The 24904-nt window shown below is 51.6% G+C and overlaps 1 protein-coding gene across 1 annotated transcript; it reads right to left on the bottom strand.

Moving 5' to 3' along the window:
- Positions 1-3982: 3982 nt before the first annotated feature.
- On the bottom strand, positions 3983-24536 carry TMEM72 (transmembrane protein 72). The gene is made up of 5 exons (XM_057734197.1): positions 24467-24536; positions 10542-10608; positions 7650-7721; positions 5884-6023; positions 3983-4461 (listed from the first exon to the last, which is right to left on the bottom strand). The coding sequence occupies exons 1-5, from the start codon at positions 24534-24536 to the stop codon at positions 3983-3985; spliced, it is 828 nt and encodes a 275-aa protein (XP_057590180.1).
- Positions 24537-24904: the final 368 nt, after the last annotated feature.

Raw genomic sequence — 24904 nt, 5'->3', positions numbered from 1 at the left:
CTTCCTCAACCTCATTAAGATAGCTACAAAAAACCTAGCTAACATCATACTCAGTGATGAAAGAGTGCTTTCCCCAGGAATTAGGAACACGATAAGAATGTCTGCTCTTTTTCTTTTCAATGTTGTACTGGTGGTGGTAGCTAGGGAAATCAGTGAAGAAAGAGAAATAAAAGGCTTCAAAGGAATCAATCAAGAAAGTAAAAAGGCAACCTACAGAACAGTAGAAAAAATGTGCAAATCATATATCTGCTAAAAGTCTAGTATCCAGAATATATTAAAAACACTTACAATTCGAAATAAAAGGACAAACCAATTTTTAAAAAGGGCAAAGCATTCAAATGGACATTTCTTAAAGAAGATATATAAATGGTCAATAATTATATGAAAAGTTACTCAAAGCAAGTAGTCATTAGGGAAATGCATATCAAAATCATAATTAATGAATGAGTATAACAAAAAAGCCAGACAATAACAAATGTTGGTGAGGATGTAGAGAAATCAGAACCCTCTTACGCTGCTGATGGTAAGGTACAATAGTGTATCCCCTTGGGAGGGCAGTTTGGCAGTTTCTCAAGAAGTTAAACGTTGATTTACCACTTGACCAAGCAATTCCACCCCTAGGTATATACCGGGGAAAAGAAAATATATGTTCACCCGATAATGTGTACATGAAAATATTCCTAGCAGCATTATTCATGACAGGCACAAAACAGAAACAACCCAAACATCCATCTACAGATGAATAGGCAAACACAAGTAGTGTACCCATATAAGTGAGTATTATTCGGCCATGGAAAGGAATAAAGATACATGTTGCAACATGGATGAACCTTGAGAACACCGTGTTAAGTGAATAAAGCAAGTCACAAAAGACCACATATTGTATGATTCAATTTACTTGACATGTCCAGAGTAGGAAAATCTATAAAGACAGAAAGTAGGTTAGTGGTTGCTTAGGGTAGGAGTGGAGTGGGGTGGGGAAAAATTGCTAATGGGTAACAGGCTTTTCCTAGGGTTGATGAAAATGCTGTGATCTTAGAGTGTGGTGAACTCGATTATGAGTATAATAAAGAACATTCAATTATACACTTTGGTGAACTTTATGGTACTTGACCTGTATCTCAATAAAGATATTTTAAAAACTTAAAAAATAAAAAATCCTTTAGGACTGACGGCAGAGAAATTGGAACACTGGGTGACCCCAGAGCATGGCTCCTCACGGTTGGGGGTCTGCTATGGCTTTCTGTCTAAGCTGGAGGGTAGCGTCTACACCATCTCCAGGCCCAAGCTCTGGAGTCTGGAGTTGAAACCTGCATTGGCCCTGCCCTGGAGATAAGCCTTGGTGATGTTTTCTCAGCATTTTCTTATTTTGGGGGTCTTCACTGAGAGGCCCCCTTGGTAATAGGAACATGCACTCACAGAGACTTGGGTGATTTGTAATCTGGAAAGCACTTTCCCCATCCTTCTTGGAAGACTCATCACACCCATTCTGAGAGAAGTGCTGTCATTCCCACTTAATAGGGGAACCTGAAAGCAGAGAGGTGAAGGGACTTGGCTGAGGTCAGTCAACGTCTCAAGGGCAGATGTGACGACCCCAGCCCAGTGCTCCACTTCAGACAGCTCTGTTCCACATCTTCACAACGTCTGCTCTGCCTTCTGCTGAGAAAGGGAGGCGGGCTACAACAAGGTCAGCCCTTCTAGTCTTTGTTTCTCAGCAAGGATGGGCGTCATGACATCTTTGCAGGGATAGCGGTAGAGAAGGATGTGATTGTAGTGTCTCGGGCTGAGAATCATATGGAGACATGTGGTGGTCGCCTGCTTTTGAGGAATGCGACACTTTCTTGCCTGGTCCACTGACAGAGATGAGGGCTCTGGTCTATTGAATGATTTCATCCTAGCCTTTTTTGGGGGTGGGGGGGTGGGGTCAGCATTAAGAGTGTTGAAGAGCTTTACTTTGCTAACCTAGGTAGGTTCATAATCTCCTAAGCCTCTAGTAGTGCATACTCAGTAGACTCCCTTAACTGATGACAGATGCCAGGAAGCCTAGATGTCTCAGAATCCCATGCATATCACCCAGAACTCCCGATGCCCGCCTTACCTCCAAGACACACCCCAAATAATGCTATAGCACTTGGGTTAACAGAGGTGTTTATTAAATGGGGTCTGAAATCTCTGACATAATGCTTCCCAGTTTGCTTCTTTCAACCTTGTCACCCATCCAGCTTTGCTGACTTGGGCTGAGAATCAGGCAGGACCATCGGGTCCCCCAGGGGCCTGTGCCACGAGGGTGTCTTTGCCCATTGTATCCTCCTCCCCACGTGACAGGTGGGGACCCTGGCTCTTCCCCACTTGGGGCTCCTTCTGTTCGCAGCAGGCCAGCCTGGGACACCTGGCCCATTCGGAATCAGGCGCAAACCCCGCCAACCCATATCCATGTTCCTTATTACTCATTCTCCCCCAACTGTGACTCGCAGATCCTGAAGTTCCTCCTCGGTGGCAGCTAAAGAAACAACTCTAGTGCTTCAACCTTTGAAGGCTTATGAGAATGTCTTTTCTCTTGGTTTTACAGAACTGGGTTATCGCAGGGAGGAGTCGGCTTGTTTGGGACACCTGCTGCAGTTAGCCACCAGACTGATACTAGCTTCTGTTTGGCTATTTCCACACATTTGCAAAATAACCTGTGGGAGTATTGAAAAGTGTACAAGAATGAGCACACGTTTCTTACCTAGACCTTAAAGCATGTGCTATAAGTTTTCCTCCACACAACCCTGGTGTTTGCGCACATGCACAAACAAGGAAGCATTATAATTTCTCATTTATTAAGACTGCCTATGAAGAATGAGGTGTCTGCTCTGCCTTGCAACAATCCCATGGACCAAAGACACTTTTTTGTAGTATATATTGCAAATCCTTAATTGAACACCTGATTCAACTTTCTTTGTTCATTCTGGGTTAACTGTCACTTCCGTGGCCCTGTGGCACAGAGCTAGCCTGCTGCCCGCCCACTTTCCTGTCTTCCCTCCTTCTCCCCCCCTTCCTTCCTTCTCTCTCATTTTGAACAAACATACATTTCTCACCTATTCTGCTACCAGTCACCAAGCTGGGCAGGGCCATGTCTCTGTGCTGCGTGAGTCTTCAGGGCACCACCTCTGGTCCCTGCGCACAGCAGGCGCCTTGTTCTGTGTGTTGGCGTTGACGGCTGAAGATCGTCCGCTTTCAGTTCCTTTTAGTTTACATCATCTACTTGGAATCTTGAGAGCCCATGTGGTGGGGATGCAGGGAATCCTCAGCGATGCTTCTGGAATGAGCATCACTCATCTGGCCTGGCTCTCCCTGCGGGGAGCACAGAGCCGCATTGTTTACCCGAGTCTCTCTGTGACTCCTGCTGCCTGGCGCCAGCCCCAGAGCACAGAGTATGCGGCCCACGGCTCAACACTGCTCCCACCCTGAGGGCAGCCTTGACTTTCTCCCTGCTCCCCATCCTGGCACCCATGGCTGTCGTCAACACCTGCCTGTGAGATGCATAAGCTGCCAACCGCATCTCTGGGCTTTCAGAGCTGAAATGTTACATCAGAGATGAGATGTACTGTGAAACGTTGCTGAGTGCTGGGTCCTGTGTCAGGAGCAAGAGAAGCCCCAGGGATTCTGGGCTGACACAGCCTTGTGTGAAGTGGGACTGCTGGCCTCCTGCAGGGAAAACACAAGGATTTCTCCACTCTGTGTCTGGGAGGGAGGAACCTGTGAGGGCTTGAGGCAGTGCGAGCTTCATTTGTGCCGCTCTCGAGGTCTCCGCAGGAACTGTCATGCCGCTCGATGGCCCCAGAGGCCCAGCTACCACGGGTATGTCTGGTCACCCCTTGAAGAATTAACCAGTAAAGACCCCAAGCTGCCAGGAGGGCCTTGGGACATCAGGAAATTCCAGGCAGGACCATCTATCTATGCAGACCCCTTGCTGAGCATCCTGCAGCCTGGAACAAGCAGCTCAGAAGAGGCTGGTGCCCGTGAGGGAGGATAGGAAGAGCGGGGCCTCAGGGGGAGGGATGATGGGGGTGGTGTCAGAGGCGGTCTCCTCTGGCTCGCTGTCCCCATCGTCCAGGCCTTCAGCCAGGGCCGGGATGATTCTCACCACACTGTCCTCAAAGTGCACCTGCTTCTTCTTGGCCAGCGAGTCAGCCGGCACCAGAGTCAGCTCCGTCAGAGCGTCTGGGTGCTGGAGGGCGTTGGGCTTCCTAGTTCCCTTCAGGATGCTCTTCACGTGGACGAAGAGGGAGCCAGGCCCCTCCTTGAGGGCCCCATGGAAGGTATACGTTTGCTCGGTGTCCCCAGAGCCGGTGGTACTCACGGCGCTGCCGGAGGGGTCCGTGTATTGCTCTGGGAGGGCCAGCACCTCTGCGGCAGCTTTGTTCTTTTCCCGCTTGCTCAGCAGGAAGTAAGCCAGGCCAGTGGTAACGAGCATAGAGCCTGGAAGAGATGCGGGAGGTCAGGATGCTGGACGTGTCCTGGAGAAAGTCCAGAGGCTGCCCACACCCACCGCCCCAAAGAGCCACTGTGGCACACCTGTGTGGCCACACTCAGGCCCCCAGAGCTCCAGTCTGCACACCTAACTTGTCCTCACACACACACACACACACACATCAGACTCATGTGGCAGGCCTGATGCCTGGCCAGGGGATGTCAGTGGGGCCAGTGCTTGCTGTGGCCCTCACCCTGATGGTTAGCCAGGAGACCCTGTGCCCAAAGCCCCCTTCTTGCTGACAGCCGATCCAGGCGCTGCCCGCCTGTCCTCCCATCACCAAGCTCAGCCCCTGAGAGGGACTCAGGAATGGCTTGTTGGGGCTGGACCTGCAATGCCTTCAACAGACCTGAACCCTATGCTGGATACTGGGCCCCAGCTGCTGAACTGGGCTTACTTCCATTTCCAGGAGTGGGGAGATCCTCCTTTACTGCTGCCTGCCCAGCAAACACAGAGGAAATTGCAAGTCCCTTTGGGCACAGTGTTGGCTTCCCTCCTGGCCCCTCATGCAGCCTCCTGGCCTGAGGGCCCTCTGTCTCCTGCTGGGAGCCCCGCCCTGTCCAGAGGAAGGTGTGAGGGTGGCTGTCCTGCCTGCCAGGGCCAGAGCCTCCCATGCATCTCATGCTCTCTAAGGACTGGGAGGTCATGGCTCACTCTGGCCTTGGCAGTGCCCAGTCCTGCTCAGGAGTCCACTGAAGGCTGCGCAGAGCATCCCTGGAAGGCTGAGACAGGTACTTTAAGAGAAACTGCAGAAAGGAAGAAGAGGCTCATCTCCCCTGGTGGTCAGCTCCCTGGCATTTTAGATGGGTGGTGAGGAGGGGCGCAGTTGTCACAGCGAGGGAGGAGGGAGAAGCGTCTTAGCAGAAGAAGTCATTGTCAAAACCCAGGAGGTGGAAGCATCAAGTCTGGCTTCTGAGACCAGAAACTGGGTGACTAGCAGGGTGAGTGGAGTAGAAGAAGACGGGGTTGCCCCGGTCCTTCAGGATCCCATTTGGTGTACCTTCAGACCAGGCTGAGGAGTTTGGGCCTGAATGGGTAGGTGCTAAGGAGACACAGAAGGGTTTGGACAGAGAAGTGATCATCTTGCCCTCTCTGAGAGCTCAGACCACACATAGGCATTGTATAAAATGTCAGTTTGCTTTTGTGGGTATAGCCTCTGAACACCTATAGGAAAAATGCCTTTTGGGGGACTTTCCTGCCATTTGATCAGTTCCTCATCCCTATGATCTATGCCAGAAAGGGCAGAGAGGCCAGTGGGGCCCTGGAGCCCGCATCCCTGCTGGCCCATGGAGAGGGGCATTCAGCGCCCCCTGCTCAGGGCCTACCTGCAGTGGGGACTGCCTGCCTCCACTATCTCCTGGAGCTCCTACCTGGGATGGTCACGTGCCAGACCAGGACAGGGTGGAGGAAGCAGGCCACGGACAGCAGCATGTAGGCCAGGAACCTCTGGAAGCAGCCCAGCCAGTGGGCCTTCTCCCATGCTCTGTAGGCCAGGGACCCTGGCTGACACCTGCAGGGAGGAAGTCCAGGATTGGCAGGAAGTAGGAAGCGACCCAGAAAAGCCCCAGCAATATATAAAGCCATCGGAGTCTGCAGTTGGGTCCTATTATGGCCATGTTCTCTGCAGTAGCCTCTGGTTGAACGCCCCCAGGGGCTGAAGTCCTCACTGTGGGTCCCACTATGAGCTCGGGGGCCTTGCCTGAGCCTCTCCAGAGGGTCTCCAACACTTTTTCTGAAAGGCTGCACAGCTATGCCTGTTTGGTCTGGGGGTGGGGGTGGGGGGCAGGATGGAAGGCAAATGCTCTCAGGACACTGCAAAGGCAGTGGGAAGGAAAGTAGGAGACTCAGGGCATACTGGGAAGTCCACAGTACAGTGGAGAAGGGATGTAGTACAGGAGACACCTGGCTAGGACAGTTGTGAGGGTTGTACACGGTACACAGGGACTGGCCACATAGGCAAGAGAGCTGGAATCCAGCTGTACCCTGTTCAAAGGAGCCTTGCCTAGACATGAGATGGCTTCTCTGTTAACTGGCATGCAAGGACCACACATGGGCCTGGCAGAGGCCTGATGCTGAGTGGGTTTCCTTAGGGAAACTGCCTCCAGGTTGCAAAGGAGGAAAGTGTTTGCCTTTAAGTCCATCTCCTTCATCCTCTGAATTGGCCTGGAGAGGGGCTCTGCACGCTGCCTCCTGCCCAGGCTCGCTTTGTGAAGAGGGGTGTGGGCTGGCCGATAAAGTGTTAGATCAGAGCACAGCCCTCCTCCCACGTCCTGCTGCCATGGCTCCTTGCTGCCTCCTGGTGGTTGTTATTTTGTGACAAACCCTGGCTGGGAGTGAAGGGAGTCCAGAGAGGGTAAATGCCCCTTCGGCTCAGGACATCTCCCTCCCCTGCCCTGAGAAGTTGCAAGGGTCCCTTCGCAATGGCATTCAGCAGAAATGGGGGCTGCCTGCTGCCTCAGGGCTGGTGACCCTGGGTGGCCTGTGGCTTTGCAAGGTGCCAGGACCGCTAGGTTTGAAGCCTGACTCATGCTGACCACCTAGAGGCCCAACTGTGTAGGTTCTGAGATCTGTGGTCCAGGACCAGTCCTTGGCCACACTGATGACAGCTTCCATGAACTGAACATGACTAGGCAGAGGTATAGGCCTCTGTAGGCACGTGGCCTCCCAAGACCCTGAAAGGTCTGTACTCCTGCCCCACAAACGGGAATAAAGGCTACGGCCCTAACTTGTCCCTGGGTCCCAGCAGGAGGCAAAGTCAGTTCTCAAACCCAGCTCTGTGTGCTCCCAGCTGGCCTTCCATGGGGTCCTCGCCCTGTGGTGGATGACTTGGATGGCGGGTACGGTGACTGGCTGTTTCCAGAGGATGGTGATGGACTCTGCAGGGGGACTCTGGGTGGGGTCAGGCTCTGAGTGGATGTGTCAGTCCACTCCCTGGTTGGGAGAAGGGAAAAGGGGACCACGGAGCCCCACAGGCCTGAGCCCACGTCCAGACTGGGGCTCACTGCAGGGCCAGGAGGGAACCCGTCCATAGCTGCTTCGGGAGCCGGGCATCTCCGGGGTCGTGGTATCACGGGTGGAGGCATCTGGGAGTGTCTCAGGCTGGGGGTGAGGGTGGGGCTGCTTGGAGGCTACTTACTGGAAGCAGATGGCCAGCAGCTGAGCCACAAAGTAGGCGCCTTCGCTCACGGAGACGGCGGCTCCTGTAAACCTGTGGTGGAGACAGGTGGGGGAGGCCGGGCGCTCTCTGACCCTCCCTTCGCTTTCCTCAGGTGTCTTCTCACAATGCCTTGGCCTCCTGGGCTTCTATGTGTATCCGAACAACTGACCAGGAGTTTCTTGACCTAATCTTGTCACCCAGCCAACATCTACCAGTCGCTGCCTGGGCATCAGGGCCTGTGCTGGGCTGCGCCGGGCCTTGGTGGTGGGGTGGGGGTGGGGGCTGGGACCCAGAGACAGGTGAGGGAGCTGTAGGCCAGCAGGGGAGACCGTCTTGAGCCCCAGACCCTTGCATGGACACTGGTAGTCATATCATTCTACCCAGTGTCACCAGGGCTGACACCCACTGCCTGGTTGCCTGAGTCTTAAAGCTGGATCCCTTGCGGACCCCTTGCCTTCTCATCATTGCAAACAGCCACCAGCAGGGGCTGACTGTGTTCCTTAGACACACGCCCATTCTTTCTGGTCTCACCTGTATTGCCTGAGTTGGGCACTGACCCCTGAGGCCTTACACCAGCTTCCCCTTTTGGCTTCCCTGACTCCCTGGCCCTTACCTCCTCACCTCCCGCTCCTCCAATCTGTCACCACCAGGCTGGCCCAGGGCTCCTTCTGAATCTGACCCTATTCCTCCCCATCCAGACTGCTTCAAAGGCTCCTCTGCCCCAAGTGTGGTCCAGAGACCCTCCAATCAGAATCTCCTGGCGAATATGTAAACTCCGAGATTCCTGGGCCAGTCCCACACCATATATATCAGAATCTCCGGGAATGCAAGGTACTTTTTCATCGGAGGGTCTCACTGGCCTATAGAATTGAAATTTCTTAGCATGTCTTTTAAAGCCCCACATGAAGGTATTAGGTGCCGCAATGCCTTTGCACAGGCTCGTGCCTCTTAGCGGTCTCCCCCTTTCTTCTCTTGTCCATGTGACAGTGTCAGTTATTTCTCTCTTTCTCTTTCTGACCGTTTAGTACTTAATCTCTACTTTCTCCCATTTTCTCTATGCCTCCCAGTATCTGCCTAGCTCTTACGCCTCAGCTTTTAAACGGTAATAATGAATTTAAATGATGAATATATGCCAGACATGTTCTAAGGGCTTTACAAATACCAATTCATTGAATGATTTTTGTTAAATCACTATGAGTACCCTCGGTTTACAGCTGGGAGAGCTAAGGCCCAGGGAGGTCAAGCCACTTGCTTATGGTCACACAGCGGATCAGTAGTGGGGCAAGATTTGAACCCAGTGCTCAGGCTACAGAGCCTGTATACCTAACAAGCACACCAGAGCACATGCTTTGATAAACAAGTGGCACTGCCTTTTTCTATGTCCTGGGGCAGAGGGGGAAACTGAGGCTTCAGGAATAGACTTCCTGACTGGTGCTAAAGAGGCTGTACCTCTTGAGGCCAGGGAAGCTGGGTCACTGAAACGAGGCAGTGAATCCAAGCAGAGAGCCCTGCCTGTGTAGCCACATCTTACACACAAAGGTCTCTGCCCAGGGCTCCATGCCAGCTATGTGGACCCTTCAGCCACTGTTTGTGGGTAAGTGTGAGGAAGGTGGTGAGGGCCTCCTTGGAAGAAGGAAGATAGGAGAGGCAGCAGGAGCAGAGGAGAAGTGGAGAAAAGCAAGGAGCAAACCAATGACAGATCAGCTCCTACTGGTGTCTGCTCGTGGCCATGGCCCCTGGGGACACAGAGCAGGAAGTGACAGTCACATGGGGAGATGCTACAGTAGACTGAAGGAACACAGTGGCAGGAGTCTGAGATCTGCAGGGGGAGATGCTTGTTTGTGTAGGGGAAGGAAGGGTGGAGGAAGGAGTGTGAGTGGCAGGAGGTAAGGGCTGCATGGGCAGTGGGCGCCCATCCCAAGGGGTGAGAGCAGGGCAGGGGTGGAGAACATGGACTAGTTCACAGTGAGGGGCAGGGGTCCTGAGGCTAGAAGGAACATCTTCCAGGAGTGGACCACAGAGTGACCAGATGGGCACAGTGTGCCCTCAGGACAGGGACAGAGCAGTCAGGAAGAGGCAGGATTCTGGGGAGAAAACCGTCTGCATTAACCAGCCACGAATCTGGATCACGACACAGGATAATAATACCCTCCACCTCTTCTCTGCTGAGATACCACTGCACAGCCATCTTTTTCCCACTAGAGGGCGTCTGCAGAGGCATCTGGCAGAGGAGAAAAGACAGGCTGAGAAACTGAAGTGACCCAGGTGGATGAATCTGGGCCCAGCTGCTTATAGATTTGGTGATGTGGGTTGAGCAGCTTACTCCATTTGAATTTTGTTTTTTAATCTGCAAAACGGACTATATGCACTTCTCCTGTAATGCTGTCAAAGGTAAAGGACATAGTGTAAATAAAACATTTAACTGAGCTTGGCATGTAGAGGAGTTCATGTAGATAGCCCTTTGAACTGATTCCCCTCTCTCTAAAACAAGGGCTTGGTTAACGTTTGCTGAATAAAGAAATGATTGCAGAGATGGATGGTTAGATGGATGGATGGATGGATGGATGGGTGGATGGATGGATGGGTGGATGGATAGGGCATGGGTGGATGGAAAAGTGAGTTGGTGGATGGATGGACGGATGGGTGGATGGACAGATGGAATGCTAATTTGTTGATTTATGGGATGATCTGAGTAAAGGCCTTCCCAAACAAGGGGATATTCCAGAAGCCCCCTCTACTCCTTTCACCTTTGGGGTGGAATAGAGCTCACGGGATGGGGGGCAGGATACTGTGGGTGAGTCTCAGCAGATGGCCTTGGGGTGAGCTGGATCTGAACATACAGGCAGGGAGGGCGCATGTGCACATACTCACAGCAGATAGAAAGCCAGGCTTTTGAACCGTCCCTGGAGGAAGGTCTCGGTGCCCACGCCGATCAACACTAAGGGGGGAAGGAGAGGAGGGAAGGATAGGCCCAGGGGCTCCAGCACGGCACCACCTTGAGGCAGCTCCTTGGCCATGGCGCGAGCCCTCTCCAGGGGACTGGCAGCCAGGGTAGGTAGGCTCTCCTGACGTGGCACAGGGAGCTGTGGCTGGGAAGGTGCAAGAGAGCCAGGAACCTTCCAGGTTGGTCTCTGGTGTGGGAAAACATTCGGAAGTCTTTCTGAAGCCTTGAAAATGTTACAGAAAATATGGCTAAAAGTAATTAAAGTGTGTGGGCCAAGTAACTGGGTGCAGGATGTCCTGCTTCAGCAGTGGAGGAGCTAAGGGTGAGGGCTTAGGAAAACCGGGTCAGCGCGAGGCAGAGAACTGACCCTCTCTGGGGGCGCTGCCCCTCCCTCACTTGCACACCTCGCATCACGCTGCTTGGCCCCGGAGGATGGCTGGTTAGCCAGAGACGGGTAAGATTCCTCAGGGAAGGAACAGCCTAAGACAGGCACAGTGGCAGAGGGGCCAACAGGGGTGGGGCACAGACCCTCAGCCCTTCTAAGGGAGGTCTCTTGCCCCCAGGGCTGCTTTGCTTCCCATGCCCAGCTCAGATCGGGACCCAGGAGGCAAACAGAGACCTGGCCAATAGCAGCTGCCCTCTCACCACAGCAAGGATCTGTGCAAGTGCACGCACTGATGGTTCTTCTGCTGTTCTTGCAAAAGACCACTGCCCCCAATCATGTGAGGCCCTTTGTGCAAAAAGATATACAAAAAGAAATGTGGTTACTGCAAAGAAAACCTTGATTGTGGGACGGAACTGGGAGTGTGAGAACCTTATGCTATCTTGCTTCCTGAACGCCGAGAGCTCATTAAAAGCAACGTGGGATGAATCAGCGGAGCTCTTGATCCGAGAGGTCTTGAGTCCCCTGGTTCCATCTTTCTCTTAAATCTGTGTCTGTGTTTCTTTAAGCTTGTGGCACCCGTCATTCGCCCCGAGTTGCGAGCTGGTCTCAGCACTCTGGAAACCAGAGGGGTTTCATGCGGAACTCCAGAGACCTTTTAATCCAGTCTCCCCGGAGCAGCTGCCTTTCTCTGTCCACACTGGTCGTGCTGCTACCCCCTTAGTGCCCCTGAAACAGCCCACTGAGCCCTGGGCTCCACAAGTGTCCTCCACACGGAGGGGCATCAGGGTCCCTCACCGTCCTACAGGCCCATGTGTGCCGTGTGTCTGGGCCCCAGTGTTTGGCCTTGGGGTTCCCTTGCCCAGATCACTGTTCTTGCTCTTTCCATGACCTCGTTTTCACTTGCTGGCTTGGTGGCTGCATCGTACACCTCTGGCTCATCGCTTTGGACCTGGTTCTGATTAAGCCCCTGGGGTTTCACTGGGACATGAGATGCAGCTCAGCCTCCTCTCGCCTCCTGTCTTTTCTTGGCAGTTGGTGTTTGTGCTCAAATACCTGATCTTCCATTTGTCCAGGGTGAATCCATCTTGGACCCACCTTTGTGGACCTGCTGGCTTCTAGGTCTCCTTACTCTCACGACTTCACTCAACCAGCCGTGGCTCCAACCCATCTACCCGTTGATGGCAACATTCCACAGGCAGCATGCAGGTATCTCGAGATATTCCTCCCGTTGTGGCAACCCACAAACCAGACCTCTTTGTGGCCCTAACTGATTACAGCCCGTGCACCCTACATTTCTCTCTCTGGGCTCCGACCACCAATGCTGGTATTTGCCAAATTGTGACTTCACCTTGTCTCCCTCCCACACAGTCCAAGATGATGGGGCTGGGCTGTTGTTCTCGGCAGCCCGTGTATGGCCCTTCATTTCTGCTGTGCGGGGGGCTACTTCCCCGGGCTTGATGCCTCCTCTTTTCCCTGGCGGATTCACTGTGTGAGCGCGCATGCTCAGGTGACCTGAGCCCTTTGTCCACTGGGGAAATGCTGTTTCCTGTAATGCAGTGTGGAACTGTTCACTTAGGTGCCGGCATCTCCTCCCCTCACTTCATGCGGGGATGCGGAAGAACTTCAGGGAGAAGGGGACAGAGCTCTTCCGTCTAGGAAGGGGGGGGCCTATATTCTTAGTGATGGGGGTTCCAGTGCTGCCTGTGCTTGAGGGTCAGGGTGGTGGAGGACACCATGGCTCTGTCCTCCCCCGGTTCTAGCCACTTGGTGTCTCATTCCAGGTGAGGAGTCAGGGCTGCCACACAGCCTCACACCCTCTGCGGTGTTAACATAACCCGTAGAGCATTCAATGGCTTATACACAATGGTCACATGTGTCTTGGTTCCTCAAAGCAGCCCCAAGACATAGGGAGGGGCTGTACTCCCCATTTCACAGGGATGGAAATGAGGCTCAGTGACCTTGTGTAGTTCTCCCAAGGACACATCTAGAAAGCAAAGGACCTACAGACCAAACTTGAGACTTCTGGCTCCAGAAGATGGGCCATTTCCTGGTTTCCACTGTCGACCTGTGTGTGTGTGTGTGTGTGTGCGTGCGCGCGCGTGCGCGCACGTGTTATGCAGACAGATATTCATGTATTTAGTTTTCACTGTATATCCTGTCCTGTTCTCAGCACTTAGCTTTTATTAACTTATTTAATCATCACAACAGTCCTATGTGAAAGTATTGTTACCCTCATCTTACAGAAGAAGAAACTGAGGCACAGAGAGTATAAGTAAAACAAAGAAACAAACAAACCAATCACGGATCTAGGGCAGATCCTGCATTTCAGTCTCGCATTTGCTAGCTACTAGCTGAGCCAGTCTCTCTAAGGATTCAGTAAGTTAATTAATGCCAAGCGTGTCACAGGTGCTCAGGGAAATTACCAACTTCTTGTACAAGAATCCAGTCCAGCCCAGGGAAGGGTCTTCCCACCCAACGCCTGGGAAAGGGGTCTCTGCTCAAGGCTCATGCTTGTGATTGTTTACTTCTGGGGTGAGGCAGGGACTTCATTCATCTCAGGAATCTTTGTAGATTCTGGCAGATGACCAGCAGATGGCAGGAAAGGGTCTTGGGAACTCAGCCCCCTCCCTGATTTGCACCTCTTTTGCATATGGAGAGCCAATATGCTGTCTTTAGATGGAAACAGGGTCAGTAGTCACAGGGGAATTTCAGGAACCCTCTAGAAGCAGTGATGGTTTGCAGTTAAAATTATGAGAATAACAATAGGGAAAAGAGAGAGCTGGGTTGGAATCCCAGTTCTGTGTGGGTAACTGTGGATAAGTACTTCACTCATCTGAGCTGGGTTTGCCATCTGTGGAATGGGGAGAATGAGTTACATCTCCCAGAGTTGCTGCTTGGATTGGAGAAAATGCATCTGAAACACTGGGCTTGGTGCTGATAGATGTCAGGTGGCCCATACACACATGCTCCTTCCTCCCTCTAACTCTGGCCTGGGCAGCTTTCCCAGCCTCCAGGTAACCCATTTTGCATCAAAGGAAAGTGGGGTCATCCTTCCAAAAGCTCTCAACCAACAGTGAATATGCTGGATACTGCAAGCCCCGGAGCAGAAGGATGCCCTTTGGTTGGAGGAGGTGAGCAGGGGGTGGAGTCAGGAGCATGACCGCTCAGGCCAGGAGATCCATAGGGGATTCTCAAGGGAGGCCATAAGGCCTTTTGACAGCAGGGCCAAGGGGTCCCCCGCTTGATCCTCCCAGGTCTGGGGCTCATGTTCTCAGAGGCAGAGCATGTGAGGTTGAGGCAATGCTGGCCAACGTGAAGTCCTTCCTTCTGTCCCCCGCATCCGTCTGTCTGCTTGTGGCCTTGACCCAGCTTCTGCCAGGCAGCCACCTGCCCAGGCTCCGTGGTGTCTCCTGGCAGCTGTTCCTATACTGTGCTTCCATCTCGTCTTCTGTGGTTCCACAGGGCTCTAGCTCTGAGTGAAATGGGCCAACCTACATTAGCCACTGACCTCAACAAATGACACTGTGGCCCTTGCCCTGAGCTGGGCATGAGGACAGAGGAGTTGACAGTTTGAGAATGGAGGTGGGGGACAAATGCCATACATGTCCCCAGAATCAAGGCCTCATTGTAACAACTTCTCCCTAAGAAAGAATTGCCCCAGAACAGCCTTGATCCTGAACTGTGTTGTTCTTTGCATTGCAGGCGGTGGGAGGTGCTGGGCGGAGCCACATGTGCTACTTTTACACCCCCCTTTGGGGCCTTAGACTCCTTCCATCCCTCCCTGTCATCCGTCCCTTAGGATCCTTTTGCCCATCATCCCAGCTCAACAGAACCACATTACAAGGCCACCCTGGCACACTCCGGCCCACCCTTCCGTCTCACTTCCCCTCACAGTCTCCAGCGAGGCATCTTTTCTGGAGTCTGGTGAGAATCGGCACATGTGGACAAGCCTGGCCTCTGCTTCTCATTCCCTGGCCTCTAGTTTCCATCCCTCCTGTCTGGACTGCATCCAGTCATAACACAGTATTTTCTTCTCCCAGAGGCCAGAGCTTTCTTCTGAGTTGTCTTCCTGAGTTGTTTGCTCTAGTTCAGGCTTAGCAGGGATCAGAGGTTCTGAACCTGTGATGGAGGCCTGGGCCAAACACACACCGGAGCATCTTTCCGGGCATCCCGAAGCTCTGGCCCTAGAGTGTGGGGGGACAGAAGCTATGGGCGTGCTGTGCTGCGACAGAGAGAACGTGCAGTTTGATCAGGAAAGCAGAGTCCTGGCTCCTTAAGCAAACGGTAACGCCCTTGCCTGCTTCCTATTCTAGATAATGGGGATCATAAAACATGCATGACTGGCTATGAGCCTCAGTCTTAGCAAATTATAGAGTGTTGTACAAATGTAGATGATGGCTAATAGAATTATTAGGAGAGGCAGGTTGCTCCCATCAGTAGTCTCGGGGGAAGGGGAGGGTTTATTCTTAACCTTTCCTTCCATTAATACATGTTTTTATTGTGCCTCAGGAGCTCTTTTCTATGTACTGATGTTACTCATTGATTTTCCTGTCTCAGTTCCCTTGTGCAGGCCTGATTGATATAAGTGGTCCAAAGCCCCATCTACCTCTACATCTCATGGGTAAGCCCCTCTGTGCAGGCTGCTAAGGGCCCATGTGCTCCTGAGGATGGGGCCCATCTGTAGTGCTAATGACTAAAAGGCTATCTCCAAGGCTTCTGGCCTCGTGCTGCCTTTGCCTCAGGGCTGACGTCATTGTTGGCTGTAGCTTATCTGTAGCTGATCTGACTCCATCACTGGATTGAGTTTTGACACCTGTCTTTCATTCAGTGCAGTGTCCTAGTGGCAACATAGGAGACTCCACAGAGGTCACTAGAGGCCACACTAACTGGCTTTCCATGCCAGGAAGTGGTCTTGGCCCTGAATGCCTGGGGAGCTGGGGGAGGATGTCATATTCACTACCGCTGAGGGCACCTCATAACTCCCCACGTCATACGCTCTTCTTCGTCTTCAGCTATGGCATATCTCATGCTGGTCTTAGTGTCTGTAGGGACATCTCAGGTAAACGACACACTGATCTGATGACAATGGCCGGGGTTGGTTCAGAAGGGGTCACAGCTGACGGTAGATGTGAAGGCTAGATTTGCACCATTTCTAAGAACACAGAGATGTTGGAACCAGTTGCTAACATTCCAAGGAGACAATAAGGTAGTAGCCGCAGGCTTCTTAACTCAGGAGTTGTGGCAGATTCTAAGCATGGGCAGGGAAGTTTACCCATGTGTCGAGAGCCGTTCAGCTGACACCTGTGAGCCAGGGTTCAAAGATGTTATGAGAAAAGGCCAAGATTTTATAGAAGAAAATTCTAGATATTCAGTTAGAAGAGATTTTAGAGTATAGGGTGGCCCTTAGTGCCCTCCAACCTACCCAGAAGCCTGCTTAGGGAGAATTTCCTGAAGGTGAGAGAGTCCTCATCCTCTATTGGATTCTCTTCTGTAGACTACAGTAGACCATCTAAGAGTTCTATTTGGTTTGGCCTTGTAGGTTGGCCAAAGTGCCTGTGGTAGATTGCAGTGATGCTCCCCGCACCCCCGCCCCGCCCAAGGCCTTCACCCCCTTGGTACCCACACCCTTTGTTATATGACTTTGCAGGCCCTTGCACTAAAGGGAAGTCTGTTTCCCCACCCCTTGAATCTGGGATCAGCCATGTGACTTGCTTTGGAAAACAGGATGCCATCAGGTACCAGGCAAGCACAGATGGGAAATGGGCTTGTGACCTGGACCTGCTCTCTTGTGCCTCTGCCATTATGAGCACATGGCCAGGCCAGCCTGCTGGAGCACGAGGGACCTTATCATCTCAGCCGAGGCCAGTCTAGACAAACCAATCGCTGTCTGACCCTCAGATAGGTGAGTACACCCTACGTTAGCAGAGCTGCCTAATCTACTCCCCCAGATATGTGAACAATAAAAGTTTATTGCTACATGCCACTAAGGTTTTGCAGTAGTTACACAGCATTATTTTGGCAGTAGATAACTGACACATCCACTATTAAAAACAGTTTTATTGAGGTATAATTGACATGCAACAAACTGCACATATTTAAAATGTACAATTTGGTAAGTATTGACATATGTGTATAGCAGGGAAACCATCACTTCAATCAAGATAATGAACACATTTATCTCCCCCAAAGCTTCCTTGTATCCTTGTAGTCCTACCTTCCAACCTTTCATCCACTCCCAGGGAAACACTGTATCTATTTAGATAATAATATAGCTTTTCTGGGACTTCGTATGTGGTGCAGTGGTTGGGAATCCGCCTGCCAATGTAGGGAACACGGGTTCAATCCCTCCTCCAGGAAGACCCCACATGCCACGGAGCAACTAAGCCCGTGCGCCACACTATTGAGCCTGCCCTCTAGAGCCTGTGAGCCACAACTATTGAGCCCATGTGCCACAAGTACTGAAGTCTCTGCAACAAAAGAAGCCACTGCAATGAGGAGCTCACGCACCACAATGAAGAGTAGCCCCCGCAGGCTGCAGCTAGAGAAAGCAACGAAGACCCAACACAGCCAATAAATAAATAAATTAAAAAAATAATAATAATATAGCTTTTCTTTTTTATTTTGTTAATATGGTCAATTACATAAATCAATCTTCAAATATTAAAGCAACCATACATTTCTGGGATAAACTGTACTTGGTTATGTATATTATATTTTTTTAATATATTTTAATTTGATTTGCCAGAACTTTTAGAATTTTTACATTTATGTTGATGAAGGATATTAGTCTATAATTTTCTTTTCTTATGATGCCTTAGTCACAAGGCTTGTTGCATGTCAATTTTGGTATTACTATAATGATAGTTCGTGGAATGAATTGAGAAATATTCCCTCCTTTTCAAATTTCTAGAAGGGCCGTGTGGCATAGATATCATTTCTTCCTTTAAGCTTATAAGATTCAAGGTTATGAAACCATCTGGGCCAATACACCATATTTTACTGATGACATCGTTCACACAGAGGGACTCCACAGAACTTCACTGATACTATTGAGGATATTGGCCCTCAGGCAGAATGGCATCCTTCTTGTAGAGACCCACAGGGGAAATTTCTTCTAGGTCTTGATTTCAGGTCAAGGTATTTGGCCTTATTCTTTCTTGTATTCAAAGAGAATGCATCTGCTCAGTCTTCCACATGGCAGCTTTTCTGGCACTAGAAAACAATGACCATGCCTCCAAATGTTCTCTATCCATGCTACACACACCATGTTTCTTTATCTGACCTTTACCTGGCCTATGGAAAGCCAGGAAGGCTCAGGGGAAAGCCCCAGGAGGGCTCCATCTCCCCAGCATCAACCATTGGTTTCTGACTACATTCCTTTTTGATAACAGTCCTCTTCAGATGGTTGCATGGAACTAAAGAAAAATCTTAAAAGAACTGTCATCCCATGAAAAATAAAATGAGGCTACCATCTTTAGCCAATGTGCTGTGGGATGATCTTAATGACCCAAGAGCAAAATGTGAAGAAAAATGTTACCCAGTGTAAGACCTTTCACATACTAGCCCCTTCCTCCCCTTCCACCCTCAAGGTCGTGTGTTACCTTGTTCCTTTCCTCTGATCTTTCTTCTTTTTCTATCCTGCAAGGAGGTCCCATCACTCACACGGTGCAGTCCCTGTGTCCTGCATGTTCCTCTAAAATTAACCGGCGCTGAGTGAGAATCTATGTGCCACGAAGTTTGCTGCTTTAGTCATTGTTTCATTGAATGCTTACGACCCCAGAGGGTAGATTCACTTGTTATTCCCATTTCATAGATAAGAAGACTGACATTTAAAGTGATTAGGTGACATGCCCAAGGTCACACATCTACTAAGTGGTAGAGAAGGACACAAATTCATCCTCCCAAACACTATGCTGCAGTGCTTGGCACTGGGATACGTACATGTATTTACTAGCTTGTCTCCCTGGTCAGTTTATGCGCTTCTCTAGGTTAGAGATCATAACATCCTAATATGTGTCTACTTTGCACAAAGTGGGGACTCAGCCAATGTTTGCCAAGTAAATGAATCCTAGGTGGAGTTCCAGATTTTTTGTTCTAAATCTGAGAAGGAGAACACAGGCACAAATAAATAAAGAGAGAAATGCTTGGACCAAATCATATTATCTTCCAGTGGTAGAAGGGTGGAACTAAAGCAGGGACATTTCATTTACTCATTGGGGCAATCAGACTGGAAAACAGTCAACATCCACTTACAGGATCTGAAAGCAGTATGTTCTTGCCTGAGTAATAAATTCACCTGCAGGTATGTTGGAGTGCATGAAGCTTCCTTAGATGGCAGGAGGTCGTCACAGTGATATGCATTTAAGAAGGGTGGAAATTAGCAAGGAAGGCCCAAGATGATTGCCCCAGAAGCATTAGTTTTTTTTTTCTTTTTCTTTAGAAGGCTTCGAATAGGTCTAAAGTCAAACTATGCATTTGCTGCATTCTTTAAAAAATAATGAGAACATTTGGGTTTAAATGCTTCTTTTATCCTAGTCTATATTAACAAGCCAAGTCTCCATTTGAACGGAGCACGGCAAGGAATGGAGCTGTCAGGAATGTGACTCTGTCCTTTATGTAGAGAAGAGGTTAATGGGTCAAAAACTTGGAAAAAAACAAGACTCCTAAGTGATCCCAGGTCGATCGAAAGTAATTGATTTGTGACAAGCAGGGCTTGCTTAAAATAGCTTTGCCTCATGCCCGGCTCACGTCCTTGCTGGCTGTGCGGCGCCCTCCTCTTGGGAGCTGTGTTTTGATAGCACCCAGATGTCCCACTGCGTCCCTGCCCCGTGAGTGGGCAGCCTGGGGCTGCAACACCGGACCTGCTGTTTACTGGCTGTGGAAGCTCTCCCAAGCTACCGAAACAGTCTGAGCCTCCGTTTCCTCATCTGTAAAATGGGATTCGGCTCAGCACTCGGCTCTCACAGACACTGGCAGGGCTGCCACAAGATAATGACTTTACAGCATGTTGTCAGTCATGTGCCTTTGGACCCATACGTGGACGGTCCTGCTGTGACAATTCCCGCTGCAAATGTGTGCAGATTTGTCTGTCCCCAGATGAGGTCCAGGAGTGGGTTTGGCTGGAGATGGTCATGGTGGTGCCTGTCAAAGCGTGCTTGGCAATCATTCAAAGACAGAGAATGAGAAGTTGGATCAAATATCAGTGACTTTACAGATTTAGAGAACAAACGAGTGGTTACCAGTGGGGAGGGGGAGGGGCAGTATAGGAGTAGGGGAAAAGAAATAAAAAGGGTTATTATGGGATTATATGAAATCTTGTGTGTGAGACTTTTGAAAGTTGTAAAGCACTATAGAATTTAAAGACTTCCATTCAATAAAAAAAGATCATATGATAGTGCAGATAAAAAGAATATCAGTGTCTTTAGATTTAGCAAGAGTTTGGTTATCCTTCCTTTGCCTCAGTGTAACTGTGTCTACTCTCACCGTGACCCCACCTGCCTGAGGCTGTGCAGGGTCAGGACTGACTGATGGTGGGGGCACTAGGCTGATGCGGTGACCTCAACCAGCTTCTTTGGTACCCTCTGTGTTTTGCCTTCTGCATCCCGTGATCGCCAAGACGTAGAAAGACATGCCCTTTAGCCTGATTTGGGTGGAAGGCATGTTGACGAAGAGTAGTGTCTTAGGAGTAGACGGTCATCAATGGGAATCTTGCCTCTTTGCTGCCCGGGTGTGAGACCTTGAACCGGGTACCTCACCCACCAACCCCCAGCTCCTCCTCAAGTGCAGTGGGGATGGGGATGAGCATGGTGGTGCTGCAGAGGGTGGCTATGAGGATGAAACGAAACACTGCATTTAAAGCACGTAGCACTGAGCTAGGGGCCCGACAGATGCTCAAGTAATAATGTCCATTATCAGCTGTTACACCAAGAGCAGAGGCTGGAAGAGTGAAAAGACGGTCCCAGGTTGGCAGGGAGACGCCTCCAGCTTGGGCGAGTTTGCTCTGAGGAGAGTTGAGAGGCTCCCCCCAGGGCCCACAGACATTCCCTCAGCAATTCCCCTTCGCGGGAGGCCCAGGCCCACCCACGTGCAAGAACACAGCTGTGAGGAGAGGGCCTTCTCCCTGGGGTCAGGGCCTAGGGAAGTCAGTCTCCCCACTTCCCTCTGCACCCCAAGCTGGATCTGGAAGGCCTTCGAGGTGCATCGTCTACCCTGACACGGGGAGCTCTTCCCATTCTCTCCCCAAAGGCTTGGGGCAGAGGCTGAGGAGTGGGGAGGCAGTTCATGGGGATTCTCCCTTGGGGATAAGGAGGACAGCAGAGGTGCGAAGGGAAGCCAGTCCTGCCGTCCAAGCACAGGATGGGGGCCAGTCTCACTGGACAGGCCCCTCTCTCATTTTATGGGGGAGGTGCGCCCTGGGCCTCAGTGCTCCCATCTCGGTTAAAACCCACTTTCCCAGGTCCCTCTCTCCTGACAGTGAGAACAAACCACAGGGCTGAGCCTCCGCTGGGGCCTGGGTCTCTGGCTCGGGGTGGACACAGTGAGACCCTGCCGGAGGGATGGGTGGGTGGGAATCTGGCATCTATACCGGGAGGTGGGAGCGTTCTCGGTCTGTGTGCAGGTCCCCAGCTATGCCTTTTCTTTGGGTGACCGCTGGTGCCACATCTCAGCAACAGAGGGACACCCAATGCCCTCCCTCTGGGGGCTAGCTGCAAGGCCTGTTTTCCCTTGTTTGGCAGTGGCAATGCTCTGTCTGTGTCTGCTCGTGGTGAAGAGCTGGTCACGGGGGTGGGACAGCAATGGCCTGTGGGACTGCTGGACAGCCTAATGAAACTTCATTTAAGGAGGCTGATGGGGAGGAAGAGATGAGCTGAGCCATGCAACACCCATGCAGGACATGCTCTGGCCACAGCCACTGGGCCTTGATATCCTGGTGCATGTCCCCAGGGCCTGGTGACTTCAGAGCTGCTGACAGCCTCAGATCCATCTGCAGAGGGAAAGGGAAACCGGGGAGGGGGCTGCTGGCTCAGGAGCTGTGTGGTCCCTGCAGGTGACACACTGGGCAACCTTATGTCACATGCTTTTCCTAGTTTCTAGGAAACCCACACTCCTCCACACAAGGGGACCAGGGCTATCTTAGGTCTCCCAGGGTTTCCTCACAGTGACAGCCTCTGTCTCAAGTCTGATTTCCTCTCTAGCAGCAATGCCCCTATAAATGAGGTCTGGATTTCTCAACAGAGGTTTTCAGCAAAAAAAAAGAGGCTTAAGGGAATAAGGAATTTGCAAATCTTGCACATTGGAAATAGGCCAGCGGTTCAGTGATGCTGAAAGAAACTTGAGATTTTCCGAAGATGACTAAAGCCCCTCTTTCTTGCTTCCCACCTGCTCCCAGCACTCTAGAAAGCCCGAACATGATTATTGGAAAGCCTGGCCATTAGAAGGCAATATAGTGGCCTATATTTAGCCGGATCCTATATCAAAACCAAGCAGGAGGCTCATCCACTGCATTAACAGTGGCCCTCTGCACAGAGAGAAGGGCTGTGGTTCAGAGGAGCAGTTTGTGTGTGTAGTGTGTGTATGTAGTGTGTTTGTGCGAGTATGCCTGTGGTGTGTGTAGTATATGTGTGTGGCTGCAGACCCTTCCACTGGCTGAGATAAATTAGACTTTTAAACTGTCTGCAGTTAACCCATTAGAAGTTTATATACCTCTTAAAACAGCTTTCCAACAGGAGCCAGGACTTCCCTCCGGGCAGAGTGTGGCAGGGGAAATGTCACGGTGATTTTTGACAGAGGAGAGGGGTGCATTTTACATATTTGGAAACCAGGGCTTAGGGGAGGGCAGGGTAGAGTCAAGATCAACAGTGGTAGATGAGGACTCAAACTCCAGACACAGAAGCCCTACTTAGGGTTAACGTCCCTTCCCCAGGATGGGCGGTTAAGGGCCTTGGAGTTCACTGCCCTAGGTGTAGGTGAGAAGGTGGTTCTGATGGAGGCTGGAGCTGGCTCTCCCATCTGTTCCTTTACTCAGGGCCCTCAGCAGAGCAATTTCAGACCCTTTCTCGTGCCCACTGGGTGGGGCTTCCTACCCTGGGAAAAGGGAGCTCTTTGGCCAGAGTTCTGGCCTTTTCAAAAATGGAGGGAGCAGGGTTTCAGGCTGGCTGTCCCTCAGACCTATAGCATGACCTTGGGCAAGGTCACGGCCCCTATTTGAACTTAGGTGCTCCATCTTGTAACAGGAGGGGTGGGATTAGGCCATTGACAACAGCCCTCCCTGTGCCAACTTAGGGCGAAATGCTAGAAGAGCCCACTGGCCAGCATATCAGTGAGGCTGGCCCTGCACCCTGGGAATGACACAGATCCCCACTGAGCTCTGAAGTATGTCCCGGGGCTTCTCCCAAGAGGTTCACATCCTCAGCTCCACTCAGACATGCTCAGGTCATGCTTTCTCCATCTTCCAAAACACCTGGCCAGCAGGTCTAGTTATCTCTATCATAAAGATCAGATAGCATGACCCCAGAGGGTCCAGGTGGCTCTCCCAAGGTCACACCTTGGTAAGTGACAGGGCTGGGGTGGGGACCAGCACTCTGGGTCTGAGCTGGGGACCATTTCCAAGACCCATTCTTAAGAGTGTGTGTAATGGTGGACAAGGATTTGATCAGTAGTAGGTGTCTCTTCCTTGTCCCCAAGGGACAAGGGGGGCCAGAGCTAAGGGCTCAGAACGCTGCCTGCTCACTTTCCCAACACAGATCCTGGCCACTTAGTGGGCATGCGGCTAAGGTCCGGGTCCGACTTGGGGAAGTGGGCAGGCAGAGCTCAGGGTCACAGCTGCACAGGTTCTACTGTAACCATCTATCTTTCCGGCAAGTTGAGCAGCCCCCCGATCAGGCCGGGTGAGGAAGAGCAGCCCAGCACAGGGAACCATTTCTCCTCCCAAACCCATGGTGCTTTAAGGGAAGCCTGGGATCTCCATGTCCAGCCTTCTATCAGCCTGCCCCATGTGCTGGGAATTCTCTCTCCATGAAGTGGGGCTGTGGTTTGAGTAAAACATGATGCGCTCCATTGATCATTTCCATGACTGCACAGTGAGGCATCCGATTCTCACATGTGCCCAGCCCTTTACTCCTTTACCTTCAGCTCCCACCTCCACCTCACAACAGCCCCCAAGGAGGTGGGGCACACCCCCTCAACTCATTTCACAGATGACGATGCTGAGGGTTCCCAACGTCACATGGATGGTGGGTTGCCAAGCAGAGATTCTGTACCAGGCCCCTGGATCTCAGCCCTAGGCTCACCCCACGGCCCCTGCTGCTGCCTTAAAGAGCAGTGTTTCTGGGGTTTGGGGAAAAGAAAGTGAAGAATACATGGCCAGGTGTTTCTGCCCATCCCTCACTGGCCGGCTCCCACCCCTTGGGCAATCCTGTCTGCTGTGCCCAGTACACAGAAGACTGAAGCTAAGAGGCGGGGTCTTACCTGCAGCAGTGGTGATGCCCAGGAGCCGACAGGTGTATTCCAGCCCCGTCCAGAATGCCTGCAGCTTCATGGTGCTAGGGACGAAGGCAGGGTGGCAGCAGGGCAGGCAGCAGAAGCTCTGGCCCAAGATGCTCCTGGTCGCCCCTGTGCAGTGGGAGGCTGTGGCTACCGGCTCCGGGCTCCTGCACCCTGGGGCCCTGCCTTCCCAAACCAGTCCAGGCCACCTCAGCCTGGCAGAGGTGTGAATAGGGCTCTCTTTCCCGGCTTGCCAGGTGCTCAGCTTAATCATTACCTTGGAAGAATGCCGCCACCGCTCTGCGCAGCCAGGGCCTGGTCTGGAGCCGCTGCGGCCCAGCCCCAGCGTGGCCGCCTGCGATCAGGCCGATTAGGGCTGGGCTGGAGGCAGCATGGAGCTGGCAATTAACTGTTTCTGGCTGG

This window comes from Hippopotamus amphibius, chromosome 5 (genome assembly GCF_030028045.1).
Source record: "Hippopotamus amphibius kiboko isolate mHipAmp2 chromosome 5, mHipAmp2.hap2, whole genome shotgun sequence".
NCBI lineage: Eukaryota > Metazoa > Chordata > Mammalia > Artiodactyla > Hippopotamidae > Hippopotamus > Hippopotamus amphibius.
Note: the sequence above shows the minus strand (reverse complement) of the source record. Positions and strands in the feature narration are given on the sequence as shown.